General features: G+C 34.9%; 1 protein-coding gene across 1 annotated transcript; it reads left to right on the forward strand.

Moving 5' to 3' along the window:
• The first annotated feature begins 1,372 nt into the window (after window positions 1-1,372).
• LOC137732490 (auxin efflux carrier component 2-like) lies at window positions 1,373-5,329 on the forward strand. The gene is made up of 6 exons (XM_068471806.2): window positions 1,373-2,731; window positions 3,334-3,619; window positions 3,981-4,066; window positions 4,173-4,330; window positions 4,550-4,626; window positions 4,904-5,329. Exons 1-6 carry the CDS (start codon window positions 1,462-1,464, stop codon window positions 4,968-4,970), a joined length of 1,944 nt encoding a protein of 647 aa, XP_068327907.2. The 5' UTR covers window positions 1,373-1,461; the 3' UTR covers window positions 4,971-5,329.
• Window positions 5,330-13,851: the final 8,522 nt, after the last annotated feature.

The raw sequence follows: 13,851 nt of genomic DNA on the forward strand, positions 1-13,851 counted from the left end.
CAATATCCAGACAGAATCCTTGCTGCCACCGCGGATCACTGTCAATTGCTCAAATCATGTGCATCATCAACGTCTGCAGTGGCGCTTGCTATGCTTCATCTCTTTGCAACTAAGACACAATTCTTCTGTAATTCAACCCCTCCAGCCATCTATCTATATATTGTTGGAGTTTGAGACCCTCTTGTCCCACATTGGTCAATAGTATTTTTTCACAAGCCTTTATATAGGCTTATTCCCGTTTCTTAGTAATTAGAATTTGGACCATTTGGAAATGGATTGAAGGCTTGGGCCTTATGGTTGTGTGGATTAGGCTTGAATATAATATAGCCTAATTACAATTAATATTAATTAATCAGATTCATTAATTTTAATTTTCTGATTAAGTTTTTTAATTAATTTATTAATTAAAAAACGTTTTGATTAAAAGACACGGCTATTAGAAAGAGTTGTGTACTTTTCCAATACACTGAATAGGTATTTGAAAGGGTGTGAAACAGCCTATATATCTGCAATCATAGTATCCAAGTGAGAATCATCTTTTCTTCCTCCTTATCTTTTGTACAAAATTTTCAGAGAGTAAATACACAAAGCAATTCGCTAGAGTTCTATAATCCAGTGCGGGTTGTAGAATTAGGTAGTTGTATCCTGGTCGAGCAGATGTTGTAGAACCACAAGCACAAGAGTGGGACGAAAATACTGTTCGAAGGACATAGCTTTTACGCTAGCCTCTACCTTCTGTGATCAAGTTAGTATCATTGATATTTTATATTAGTTTATGTATTTATTGTATAATTTCATTCTGCACATCAAGTATATTTGGTAAATAAATTATTAGAATTTCAAGTTCTGTTTATTTCTGTTATTTTTGTTTATTTCTAAATTGTTCTCCAACATATATATATATATATATATATATATATATATAGCTCCAAATCTCTCACTCGTTTTTCATCAAATTTATATATTCATACTATATACATGCTATCCATCACATTTATATATTCATACTATATATATGCTATCTATCATACAAACTTGTTTTTGTAAAACCTACTCATTTCTAGTTTTATTTGTTAAAATGAAACAATATTAGCAGCTAGCTAGCACAGATTTGTACACAAATTTGCTGTAAAACTATTCCGTTTCAATTTTGTGGTCAGAAAAACCTGCCACAGTCCTCGACAGCGTCTCATTAAAATAAAATTTGTTCTAGGTTTGTTGTCGACATTGTCCGTGTATCAACCCCATTTCCCTACTATCACCATCAATCCAACTTCTTGCTTTTTTCCCTAAAGTTTTTCTTCAAAAAATAAAAATAAAAACAACAATAACAAATCCTCTTTCTATAAGAGAGGCATCAACAACCGTTTACTCTTCCTCTCCATTTCTCTCTGCAACCCTCATGAATTTAAACACCCCGAACAACAAAACCCATATCTCCGTATTTGAAAAAACACAGCCATGATTACTGGCAAGGACATTTACGATGTTCTTGCAGCCATAGTCCCCTTATACGTGGCTATGATCTTAGCCTACGGTTCCGTTAGGTGGTGGAAAATCTTCACGCCCGACCAATGCTCCGGCATAAACCGCTTCGTCGCGGTTTTCGCCGTCCCATTGCTCTCCTTCCACTTCATATCCTCCAACGACCCTTACGCCATGAACTACCAATTCATCCTCGCCGACTCCCTCCAAAAAGTCGTTATCCTCGTTGCCCTCTTCCTCTGGCAAGCCTTCTCCAAGCGCGGCAACCTCGAGTGGATGATCACGCTCTTCTCCCTCTCCACCCTCCCCAACACCCTCGTCATGGGCATCCCTCTTTTACGCGCCATGTATGGCGACTTCTCCGGGACGCTGATGGTTCAGATTGTCGTTTTGCAGAGCGTGGTCTGGTACACTCTCATGCTCTTCATGTTCGAGTACCGCGGCGCGAAGCTGCTCATCTCCGAGCAGTTCCCGGAGACTGCAGCTTCAATCACGTCGTTCAAAGTTGACTCTGACGTCGTTTCGCTCAACGGTCGAGAGCCGCTGCAAACCGACGCGGAAATCGGCGATGACGGGAAGCTTCACGTGGTGGTGAAAAGATCGAATGCGTCGTCTATGGTATCTTCCTTCAACAAGTCACACGGGTTGAACTCTTTGAATTCGATGACCCCACGGGCTTCGAATCTCACGGGAGTCGAGATTTACTCGGTGAAGTCCTCTCGTGAGCCCACCCCGCGGGCTTCCAGCTTCAACCAGACGGATTTTTACGCCATGTTTAACGCCAGCAAGGCCCCAAGCCCCAAACACGGATATACAAATAGTTTTCAAGGCGGATTAGGGGACGTTTATTCGGTGCAGTCATCCAAAGGGATGACGCCGAGAACTTCGAATTTCGATGAGGAGGCGATGAAGATGAATAATATGAGTTATAAGAAGAGCGGGGCGAGGAGCATGAGTGGTGAGATCTTCAATGGTGGTCCGGCCTCTCCGTACCCGCCTCCGAATCCCTTGTTTTCAGGGTCTACGAGTGGTGAGCTGAAGAAGAAAGATAGCGCTAGTGGTGGCGGTGGTGGTAGTGGTGGGGCAGCGCCTAATAAGGAGCCTCATATGTTTGTTTTGAGTTCAAATGCATCGCCAGTTTCCGAAGGGAATCTTAGACTTGCGGTTGCTTCCACTGACTTTGGCGCGACCGATCCTTCCAAGGTTGCAGGTCTTCATCAACATGATAGTGCTGCTGCATCGAAAGGTGAGCAAATAATTTTATGATCCCCACCCCTCAAACCAAATGTTTGTCGATTTTGTAAATTGCCAGAAAAGTACTAACATCAGCAGTTTTTGTTAGTTGATACCTTATCGAATGGACAAAATTTTCATTCTTCTATAACCAAATCAAGGAGCGTCGTTGATCTCCTTGACATAGATCTGGTTTTTTTTCTCCACTCTCGTCAAAATTCCTTTGTAAATTACCAAACCGTTTCATAAATATTTCGTTTTTCAACTTTTATTTTCATTTCTACTAATAACAATTATCAAACAAGTTTTCAGTTCTGAAAAAAAAAGTTGCTCAAAACTAAAACCTAAAATTTAGAAATGAAATAGTAAAAGATCATATACTTGTTTTAAATAAAATTATATTTGTAAAAGATCATACATTTATCTTTTTTGACTGTGTAAAAGATCATATATCTGAGTAAATAACACCTTCTCAAACCATTTAGGGAATAAAATTTGACGAATCTATTAGTTACTAGATTAATCATACAAAGGTAGTGGAACTTATTTTTCTAATTTAAGGGTTAAATCTTGATTGTTATTTGGTTAATTTTATATCCTTGATTACATGTACAGGTATACACGAATTAATTGAGAATATGAGTCCTGGGAGGAAAATGAGAGGAGATAGCGAGCTTGAGATAGAAGAAGGATCGAATAAATTTCCACCGAGTGTGTCATCGTACAGTAGTAGTTGCCAAAAGAAGGTTGACATGGAAGGAGGTGTAGCAAAGAAGCACCAAATGCCTCCAGCAAGTGTCATGACTAGGCTTATTCTCATCATGGTCTGGAGAAAGCTCATTAGAAACCCCAACACTTACTCCAGCCTTCTTGGCGTGGCATGGTCTCTCATATCATACAAGTACATCTCTCTCTCTCTCTCTCTCTCTCTCTACAGTGAGTGCACCCACCATGCATTGTGTAGAAATCACTCAAACATATAACAAATGGTATCATATATTACATGAACAAACCCTATCTAGAGGTGAAAATTATTGGGTCTCATCTTTACGAGATATGTGATAAAAGGAATGGGATTATTAATTGTGGTAAAATAGTTTATAAAAAAGCAACATATAATTTGTAGCTCGAGAGTTTTGGAGCACTCTTCTTACACACTTCAAATTCACTATTTAATTTTTTTCCATCGCTAGCATCTTGTATTAGTCTATTAATGTGATCGAAAATTGATCCACTAAAATGAATTTCTCAATTATTGGCAGGTGGAAAATCAAAATGCCAACAATTGTAAGTGGATCCATATCAATATTATCTGATGCTGGCTTAGGAATGGCTATGTTCAGTCTTGGTATATATTTGTCTTCAGTTGACTTATTATATTGACCTTATTGTACCACATGTACTTCAAATGAATTTTTCTTGTTAATTAATGATATCATAACATATATTTCCAGGATTATTCATGGCCTTACAACCAAAGATCATAGCTTGTGGAAAATCTGTTGCAACATTTTCAATGGCTGTTAGGTTCTTAACAGGCCCAGCAGTGATTGCTGCAACTTCTATTGCTGTCGGTCTTCGTGGAGTTCTTTTGCATGTAGCAATAGTTCAGGTTCGCCAACTCCACCTTTGCAACCATCCCCACATTTCTAAAATCTTACAGTTTTTTTATCAAATGGAAACTGCATCATAATCCAGTCACAAGGGCCTCCACAAACCCTAATACATAATACAATGCCTTATTTAACACAACGTAATTAGATATGCACACTATATATGCCACAAGATTACATATGTAATTAATTGCTTAATTTCATTTTTCTTTCTGCAGGCTGCTCTTCCTCAAGGCATAGTTCCTTTTGTATTTGCCAAGGAATACAATGTCCACGCGGACATACTTAGCACTGCGTAAGTTTATCTATTTATTTATTTATTTGAAGAAGAAAACCACGAATACATGATGAAAAAGGGACATGATTTCCAAATATCCTGTTTTCTTTTCCTTTTTTTTCACATTCACATTCACATTCATCTTTATTTTTGTCTTTGATTCTTCTTTATTTATATAATTTAAAACTCAGAAATAAGTAAAGGATATAAAAGCATAACACTGTATGTGAAGATCACTTTTCTTTAAAAAAAAAAAAAATCTGACTTGTATATTATGGTGATGCAACTATTGCAGTGTTATTTTTGGAATGCTTGTTGCCTTGCCTGTAACAATACTCTACTATATTCTTCTCGGGCTCTAGTTTCTGAGACAATCAAGGCAGAAGAAAAACACATACAACTGTATATCCAAGTCAGGGTTAGGTGTGGATGGAGAGGATCAAAATGTCCTTCAGAAAGAAAATCATATGCATGCCATTGGATTCAGTGTTCAACAAAATACACACCATGCTCTGCATGTGACAACTGAGTACCTTGATTTAGCGTTCACTTATATATATTTAATTTTGCTTCCTCGTGGTAGTATTATATTATTATTATTTTATTTTTTGGTGCAGAAATATTAGTATATTAGTTTGGTTAGATAGAAACTAGCAGTTACCTACATATTTTGTGTGTATGAACATATTTTTTAAGAAACTGAGAAGGAGAGAGGGAGAGAGAAGAACATGGGGGAGCGGGAGGTTTTTTTTTTTTTGGTTTTTTTTTTTTAATTTTTTAATTTTTTTAATATTCGAGGTATTTCAACATTACTTGTAGGTGAGGTTTAAATAAAAAACAGTAAAATTTGGATCTATGAAAATTATATTATTACTCATCATTTATTTTATGTGATAGAAGATTAATTTGTCTTTTCACCCTCTTTTTGTTGACAAAAAGAGTTTCATTAATTAGTAGAGATTATGTAATAGGTTACAGATTAGAATTAGCCAGAGAAAGGTTAATTAATTGTTACTTCTTTCTTTTTCTTCTTTGGGTGTAAATTTTTATGTGTTTATCATATTTGTTGCTGCACCAATATCAATGTAGCTCTGTGCTTAACTTGGACACAAATCCATGCAATATATATATATATATATATATATATCGACCTAGTTTTATATTTTTTTTTTCGGTCACAGACCTAGTTTTATTTAGGTTTACTTTTTTAGGTGGTAGTTCGGGTTTTTGAAGATGGAGAGGGTCAGGTTGAAGAGAGTGATTTTTTTTTCATTAATTAATTAATTACTAATATTTATTTAATTTTTCACCCCAACATGGTTAATTTGGTTGGCCAAAGCTGCGCCATATTATCAATTAAGGAAGTATTTGACAGATATATTATCGGAAATATAAATATTGTACAGAAATCAACTTTTAAATGTGAAAGTGAAAGAAAATATTAAAAGCAGCAAAATACAAATTTCACGATATTTAAAGATAATAAAAGTGAGAATTATCTTGTTTATTAACACCAAATACTAGCTTTTAAATTTATAGATTCACCCCATCCAGTTCAGTTTCAGCTCCACATTTATCCTATAAACCATTCCATCCTAATAAAAAGGAAAATTTCCTATACAATTTAATCATTATCGGTTACGGAGTAGGAGCCCTCATCATATTTACCATGATCCATGTCAATATATTGCAAACGACCCATTTTTTATTTGGTTCCAATTGAACGAAACGGTCCATTTTTAAGGTTACCTTGTAAGAATCAACCATCTACAAAATCATCTATGCACAAATCTGCACGATTCAGATAATTTTCCAGAAATTAATTGATAACGTAAGTAAAAATTAGATAGTCTCGAACATCTAAATGCATCACGTTGCACCGCAATATACAGATGGATATTTGTATAGCCATTAGGTTAGATCATGATCCAAAACCACGCATGTGTGGAGTTCCCTGGTATCACCTCAAGGGTGATCTTGCCAGCTCTTCTTAAGCATAAAAAATATGGGATTTAGGATGAGATTCTATGGGAAATTAATCAATAATAAGATCTAGAAACTTGATGACATTGGACAAGGAAAAGTATATAATTATTGTTTGTTATTCATCTATATATGCACATGAAGGTATTTTTCTTTGTAAATCTGTCTTCTCCCTGAGACGTGTCTGCAATAAACAAAACAGAGATAACAGCTCCTGAAGGAATTGAGTTCCACGTGATGTGGGTGTTTGTTTGTTTGTGTGCGTGCAAATCCATTTAGTTGTAATTATATGTTTTCTAAATTGTGTTCCAATTTCCAAGGTTCAAGGGTTCAGGAAGAATTTTTGGGTTTTCCGAATTCAAATTTCTCTATATAAAAATTGACCTAATCTTTTTGCTTGAATAAAATTCAGTGACTCGACTCCACATAAGTAAATTCATTAATTACGTTTGACTTCACACATTTACATTTCCAAATGCCTAAAATACCGTTATTTACATGTTTGGTGTATACAATTAATTATATGCAGATTGTAAGAAAAAATTAATGATTTTGTAAAAGGAAAAAAAAAAAGAAAAGAAAGGTATTAATGTTATAAATTTATTGCATATTGATAACAAATATGAGAATCGTTGTCTTTAAGCCTGACAATTCCTGACACAACCCGATAACCCGACCCAACACGATACGAAATTAACAGGTGTTCAGGTCGACACGATAACGAATCGGGCCGTTATCGAGTAACCCGATAAGCACCTGTTAAGATAACGGGTTGGTTCGGGTATACACATGGGTAACACGATACACGATAAGCAAAATATTAATTTTATAATTTTATAACCCTAAAAAAATACTATAATAATTATATATATATATATATACACTAAATTAAATATTAAAAATTGGTGACCATTGGATCGGCTTAAATATACATATCATTCAATTTCTTAAGTGTTATAAGTACAAAATAAATAAATTTAAATCTACTTAATAAATATATATATGTGTATATATATACACACACCATTGAACTTGATGGGATACGAATTTTACGAAACTAATTTCAACGATCCAACCGTCAAACTTGTTTATATATGCTTCAAGATCGAATCAGCAAAAAACTAACATTCAAAGGTCAAGTAACGTGACAAAACTTTTCAACGGTTATCAACGAAAAATCACGATTTAACGGTTATTTTAACTCCGATTTTGATGATTTTTTTACAGCTACACTCCTTGACTCTATATGAATACAATGAATGAACTCGATATTCAATTTAAAATATTTACACTAGTGGATACCGCAAAATCTTATGTTATACTTGATGAAAGTATGAATAAACTCTTAAGTGTTAGTGAATCTATTGTTTTGATGGGATACACATTCTACGAAACTAGTTTCAATGATCTAACCGTCAAACATGTTTGTATATACTTTGAGATCGCATACGCCAAAAATTGCAAAAAACAACATTCAAAGATCAAGTAACGGGACAAAACTTTTCGACAGTTATCAATGAAAAATCATGATTTAACGGTTATTTTAACTCTAATTTTGATGATTTTTTACAGTTACACTCCTTGACCTTATACGAATACAATGAATGAACTCGATCTTCAATTTAAAATATTTACATTAGTGGATACCAAAAAATCTTATGCTATACTAAATGAAAGTATAAATAAACTATTAAGTGTTAGTGAATATATTGTTTTGATGGGATACGCATTCTACAAAACTAGTTTCAACAATCCAACCGTCAAACATGCTTGTATATACTTCGAGATCGCATACGCCAAAAATTGCAAAAAACAAACATTTAGAGATCAAGTAACGAGACAAAACTTTTCGATGGTTATCAACAAACAATCACGATTTAAAGGTTATTTTAACTCCGATTTTGATGATTTTTTTACAGCTATACTCCTTGACCCTATATGAATACAATGAATGAATTCGATCTTCAATTTAAAATATTTACACTAGTGGATACCATAAAATCTTATGTTATACTTAATGAAAGTATAAATAAACTCTAAGTGTTAGTGAATCTATCGTTTTGATGGGATACGCATTCTACGAAACTAATTTCAACGATCCAACCATCGAACTTGTTTGTATATGCTTCAAGATCGCATACGCCAAAAATTGCAAAAAACAAACATTCAGAGATCAAGTAACGAGACAAAACTTTTCGATAGTTATCAATGAAAAATCACGATTTAAAGGTTATTTTAACTACGATTTTGATGATTTTTTTACAGCTATACTCCTTGACCCTATATGAATACAATGAATGAATTTGATCTTCAATTTAAAATATTTACACTAGTGGATACCACAAAATCTTATGTTATACTTAATGAAAGTATAAATAAACTCTAAGTGTTAGTGAATCTATCGTTTTGATGGGATACGCATTCTACGAAACTAATTTCAACGATCCAACCGTCGAACTTGTTTGTATATGCTTCAAGATCGCATACGCCAAAAATAAAAAAAAAAATTAGAGATCAAGTAACGGGACAAAACTTTTCGACGGTTATCAACGAAATATCACGATTTAATGGTTATTTTAAATCAGATTTTGATGATTTTTTACAGCTACACTCCTTGACCCTATATGAATACAATGAATGAATTCGATCTTCAATTTAAAATATTTACATTAGTGGATACCACAAAATCTTATGTCATGATGATCGATGAAAATTGAGGATTTTGTAAAAGGAATAGCATGCAAGCTTTGAGTTCCATTGGCAAGGTTTAAACTTTTGAGAAAGGCTTCACAACCTTGAAAACAAAAACTCTTTCATTTTGCATATCCTTGCACATTTAATATTTTGTAATAGACTAGTAGTGTATGAATATTTGTTTATTAGGCTCTTATTTTCGAGTGTAGATGTACTACTTAAACGACAAATGTGTTTCAATGTTTTGAAGTAATATTTATGCGGCAATATGTGGTATGTGCAAATTTAAGAAAAAATATATATTTTTCTTAACGAGTCATAATGGGTCATAACGGGTCGGGTCACTTTACCCGTTAATATATATTTTCTTAACGAGTCATAATGGGTCATAACGGGTCGGGTCACTTGACCCGACCTGTTAAGGACCCGTTAAGATAATAGGTGTGACACGACACGACCCGTTAAGATAACAGGTGTTACACGAAAATGACATAAACACGATAGACATGACCCGTTTGCCAAGCCTACTTGTCTTAAAGAAACTATGCGGATTACTTTTATAAATTACTTATTTTCATGATTTAGTGAAAAACAAATTACCTATTAACATTGTTTTGTGAAAAACAAAGTACCTCTTATTTATTGGATGTGGCCTCTAACTATCAACATTCTTTGACTGAAATCTTGTTGGTTTTCAATTTTTTATTGAAGTCCCTGAAATTAATGTGATAATGTATTTATATGTAGGTGTGACAGCCTGTCCCGAAATATTTGTATCGATGGCGTGGAATGACGATTTTGCCCTTGGACGTTAGTTGGTGTAGTGGGTGATTTGTTTTTGGTTGGTTGTTTTGTTGCCAACTAGGATCACATACACACACACCTAAACAATCCTGTGCACTCTCTCTCTTTTCCCTCTCGGATTTTTCTGCATTTCCGTACAACCCGTACGGACAAACCTTTAATCAACCATTTCAGGCACGGATCAAGATCATTTTTGGTGTTTTTGAGTTCTTTGCAAGCTCAGGAACCCATTGATACCTTTGGTTGGACGTGAGGCCTTCGTTTTCCCGAGAAACCAAGAATCCCGATTTGGTGCACAGTTCATGCAATCATGATCGCGAAGTTTTTAAGCTTCTAGGGAGCTTTAGAACGTCTTCACTAAGCTCGGAGAAGAAAAACGAAGTGTTTTGGACGTCGAGAAGTTGAGTTTGACGAGTTTCAAGTTTGGCCAGATTATCGTGGGTTTTTTCGGCGAGATTTCGTTGGATTTAAGTTCCAAAAGTGGTAAGGTTTTGTTCTACTCGTTGTAAGCTTCATTTTGGTACAAATTTCATGGAATTTGGTTAAGAATTAAAGAAGATATGAAGTTTTGAAGTTTTTCCAGAAACTGACGAAAATTCAAGTTGCAGACGGCGGTGACCGGCGAGACTCACCTGAGAAGACGAAGAATATTCCATCAACTTTGATGGAATATACTAACGGCGTCAGGTGAGACCTATCCTCAAGATGAGCGTAGTCAATCGAGGCTCGGGGGCTACGACCCTTGCACATACCAATAAGTGGGCTTTTGGTTTTCAGTATACACATATATACTTGGTATTTTTCCCAGAAAATGAAATTGAATGATTATACGTCTTGAAATGCCATGCAAAGTATCTGCCTATTTTACTCATGCATTAGTAGTTGCATATATTTATGATTGGTGTTGCGGACGCACAGGTAAGTGCCAGGTAAGTTTATAGATTATGGTTGTGAGATTGATGATTATGTGAGATGTGTTGAGAGCTCATAAACCCCCAGTGTTAGTGCTCCCGCCCAGAGTTAAGGCACAGTCCTTCACGTGATGTTCACCTCCCGCACCTTACGATCATCTTAGATCCAAGTTAGGTTCACAGTCCAATCGTACAAATCACTATAGGTGATTCCGACTCGTAGTTGACCCGCGATTATTCGCACAGTCTTCACGTGATCGTAGCACTTGCATGTATTTATTTACACCTAATCCTGTCGTACAGACCACTTTAGGTGGTTTCGACTCGTGTGTAGGTATATTTGTTGAGATGTGGATTTAAGCCGTACAGGTCACGTTAGGTGACTCCGACTGTATGGATGAGCTCTAGATTCAGCTGTACAGGTCACGTTAGGTGACTTCGGCTGACATATCATTTGCATTGATTTATATCACCTGGCTTACATATATTTTATGCTGAGATATTGACATGGCATATTGGTGAATTTTGCTATTCTGTGCATGGTTGTGATATACATACATATATATCTATATATATCATATTTTCTAGGAAATTATACAAGTTTTACGGCGAGGGTTTAGAACTTTTGAGAAATGAAATGATTTTGAAAAGCTTTGTTTTGCCCACTCACACTTTCTGCTTTACACCCCACCAGGTTCTAGGTAGGAGTTATCGTTGGTGGCATACGAGGATTCCAGTGGTGGTTCTGACAGATTTCAAAAATGTAGGATCACCTTTGGGTGTTGTATAATTAGTATTTGTCCTGCTGGACTGCACTTAGGCTACTTATGCTCTGGTTGTGTATTTTACACTTAATCTCGCACTAGCACCTTTTCTTAGCTAGACTGCTAGTAGTTGGTTTTTATTTATTCACATTTTTATTATCATTTTGCTTCCTCACTATGCACATGGTTACGTCACTCTCACGTAACGGCCAACACGTCCTGATTTAGGTCGGAGTGTGTCATAGGTTACTATATTTTTTAAATTAAAAATTTATATTTATATTTGTTTGTATTAATAAGATTTTTAAATAAAAAAAACCCATAATTTGTGGATTAAAATTATTAAAATATAGATTATACTCTGCAATATATTTTGTGTGTGTGTGTGTGTGTGTGTGTGTAAACATGGGTACATTCATCAAAAAATTATTGTACCAAAATATGGGTACATTCTTCAAAACCACACAAAAAAACAATAGATATTAGGCTTAATAACATTAGTAAATTTTTTTATTAAACTTGACATGGATACATTCTCAAATCAAGAAAAAGAATGTACCATATAAGTTTAAAAATGGATTAGAAAAAAATTGAATAGATTTTATATAAAAAAAAAATCAAAAAAAAAGATACATTTTACTACAACAAATTGGTATATTTAAGAACGGGTACATTTTAAGATTAAAAATTTGAAAAATTACATGAATGGGCACATTTAAGATTAAAAAATTGGAAACCTTTTTATAAAAATTAAGGGGTACAAACTTATTCTAATTTTTTTTTTTTTTTTTAAGGAAATGTTATGAATTGAAAATTAGTTAGGAGTTTAATAAAGGTGTAAGTATTAAAATCCCAAATCAATTATTTATTTTTATTTTTAAAATTATGTAACTGATATGTAAATTCATTATTGCATTAATGTTAGGGATCTTAATCAAAATCTGAAAACTAATAAAGTTTCAATAAAAAAACGTTAGTAACTAAGGACCGGATACTAATTTTTCCTTATTTAAATTTCAAATAAAACAATGTACCCCTTTTTTGTTCGAAAGAGCAACAATCATTAAACAATATAAAGTACCACATTTGAAATCAAAACTATAAGCAAATAGGGAGAAGATATAAATGACGCTGCTTCAAAAGCTGGCGGCGTCAAACCCTGATCTTACTTTGATCAAAAGTTATTTCTGATGAACATGGTAGACCATCCTTGTTCAATAAATGCACCAACGAAGATGGAAGCCTGTCCAGCCAAACCAGATTGGTCGTCCCCATATCAAACTGCGACGCAAAAGAGTGTGTTGCCGTATTGGCTGTTCTTGGAATCCAAGATCAGCGACAAACTTGGAAGTCATTCCTAATCTTCATAATCTAACAAAGAACTGGAAAAATCTCCCAATTGCCATCTTCCACTTCCATCTTCAACCACCTTATAATATTTTGTGAGTCAGATTCGGCAATGATATCCTGATAATTCCAGTTCTTCGCAAATTTACAACATTCAAGCACCGTTAATGCCCCAGCCATGATAGCGATGGAAGCTGCGAAAGGTCTGTGACATTCCGCTCATGGATGACTCACCTCGCAACCCTCCATGGTAGAAATTAAAGCTGAAGAAGAAGCAGAGATTGCATGTATCACTTGGATTGGAGAAGGCAATTTGTTCTTCATCACCGCATTGCGTCGGGCCTTCCATATTTGCCAACAAGTAAAAGCAATGTGTGTCAATATTCTCCTTTTCTCCTCCTCCACAGGTGCCGCCTCCATCACTTTCAGAAACCAAGCATCAAGTGTAGTTATATCTCGCTTCTCCACCTAGTAATTTAGGACTCCAAACCAAGCCAATTCTACACCTGTTCTTCATAAATCCACCACTAATATACCTTGAAATTTGAGAACCTTTTATTTCAATCCAATCTTAGAGACTAACACGACCATAAATTAGTTAGCACTTAAGAAAGGCCACCAATGACCAACCTTTCAAACTATTGCTTATTGTAGGGAAAACAAATCACATTAACAAGTATAAAGGAGGATTAAAAAGTTTCAATGGAGCCCTACCACCAATGGATCGATCATGTAGAAAA

This window comes from Pyrus communis, chromosome 16 (assembly GCF_041283825.1).
Source record: "Pyrus communis isolate YQ-2024b chromosome 16, ASM4128382v1, whole genome shotgun sequence".
In the NCBI taxonomy this organism is placed as follows: domain Eukaryota; kingdom Viridiplantae; phylum Streptophyta; class Magnoliopsida; order Rosales; family Rosaceae; genus Pyrus; species Pyrus communis.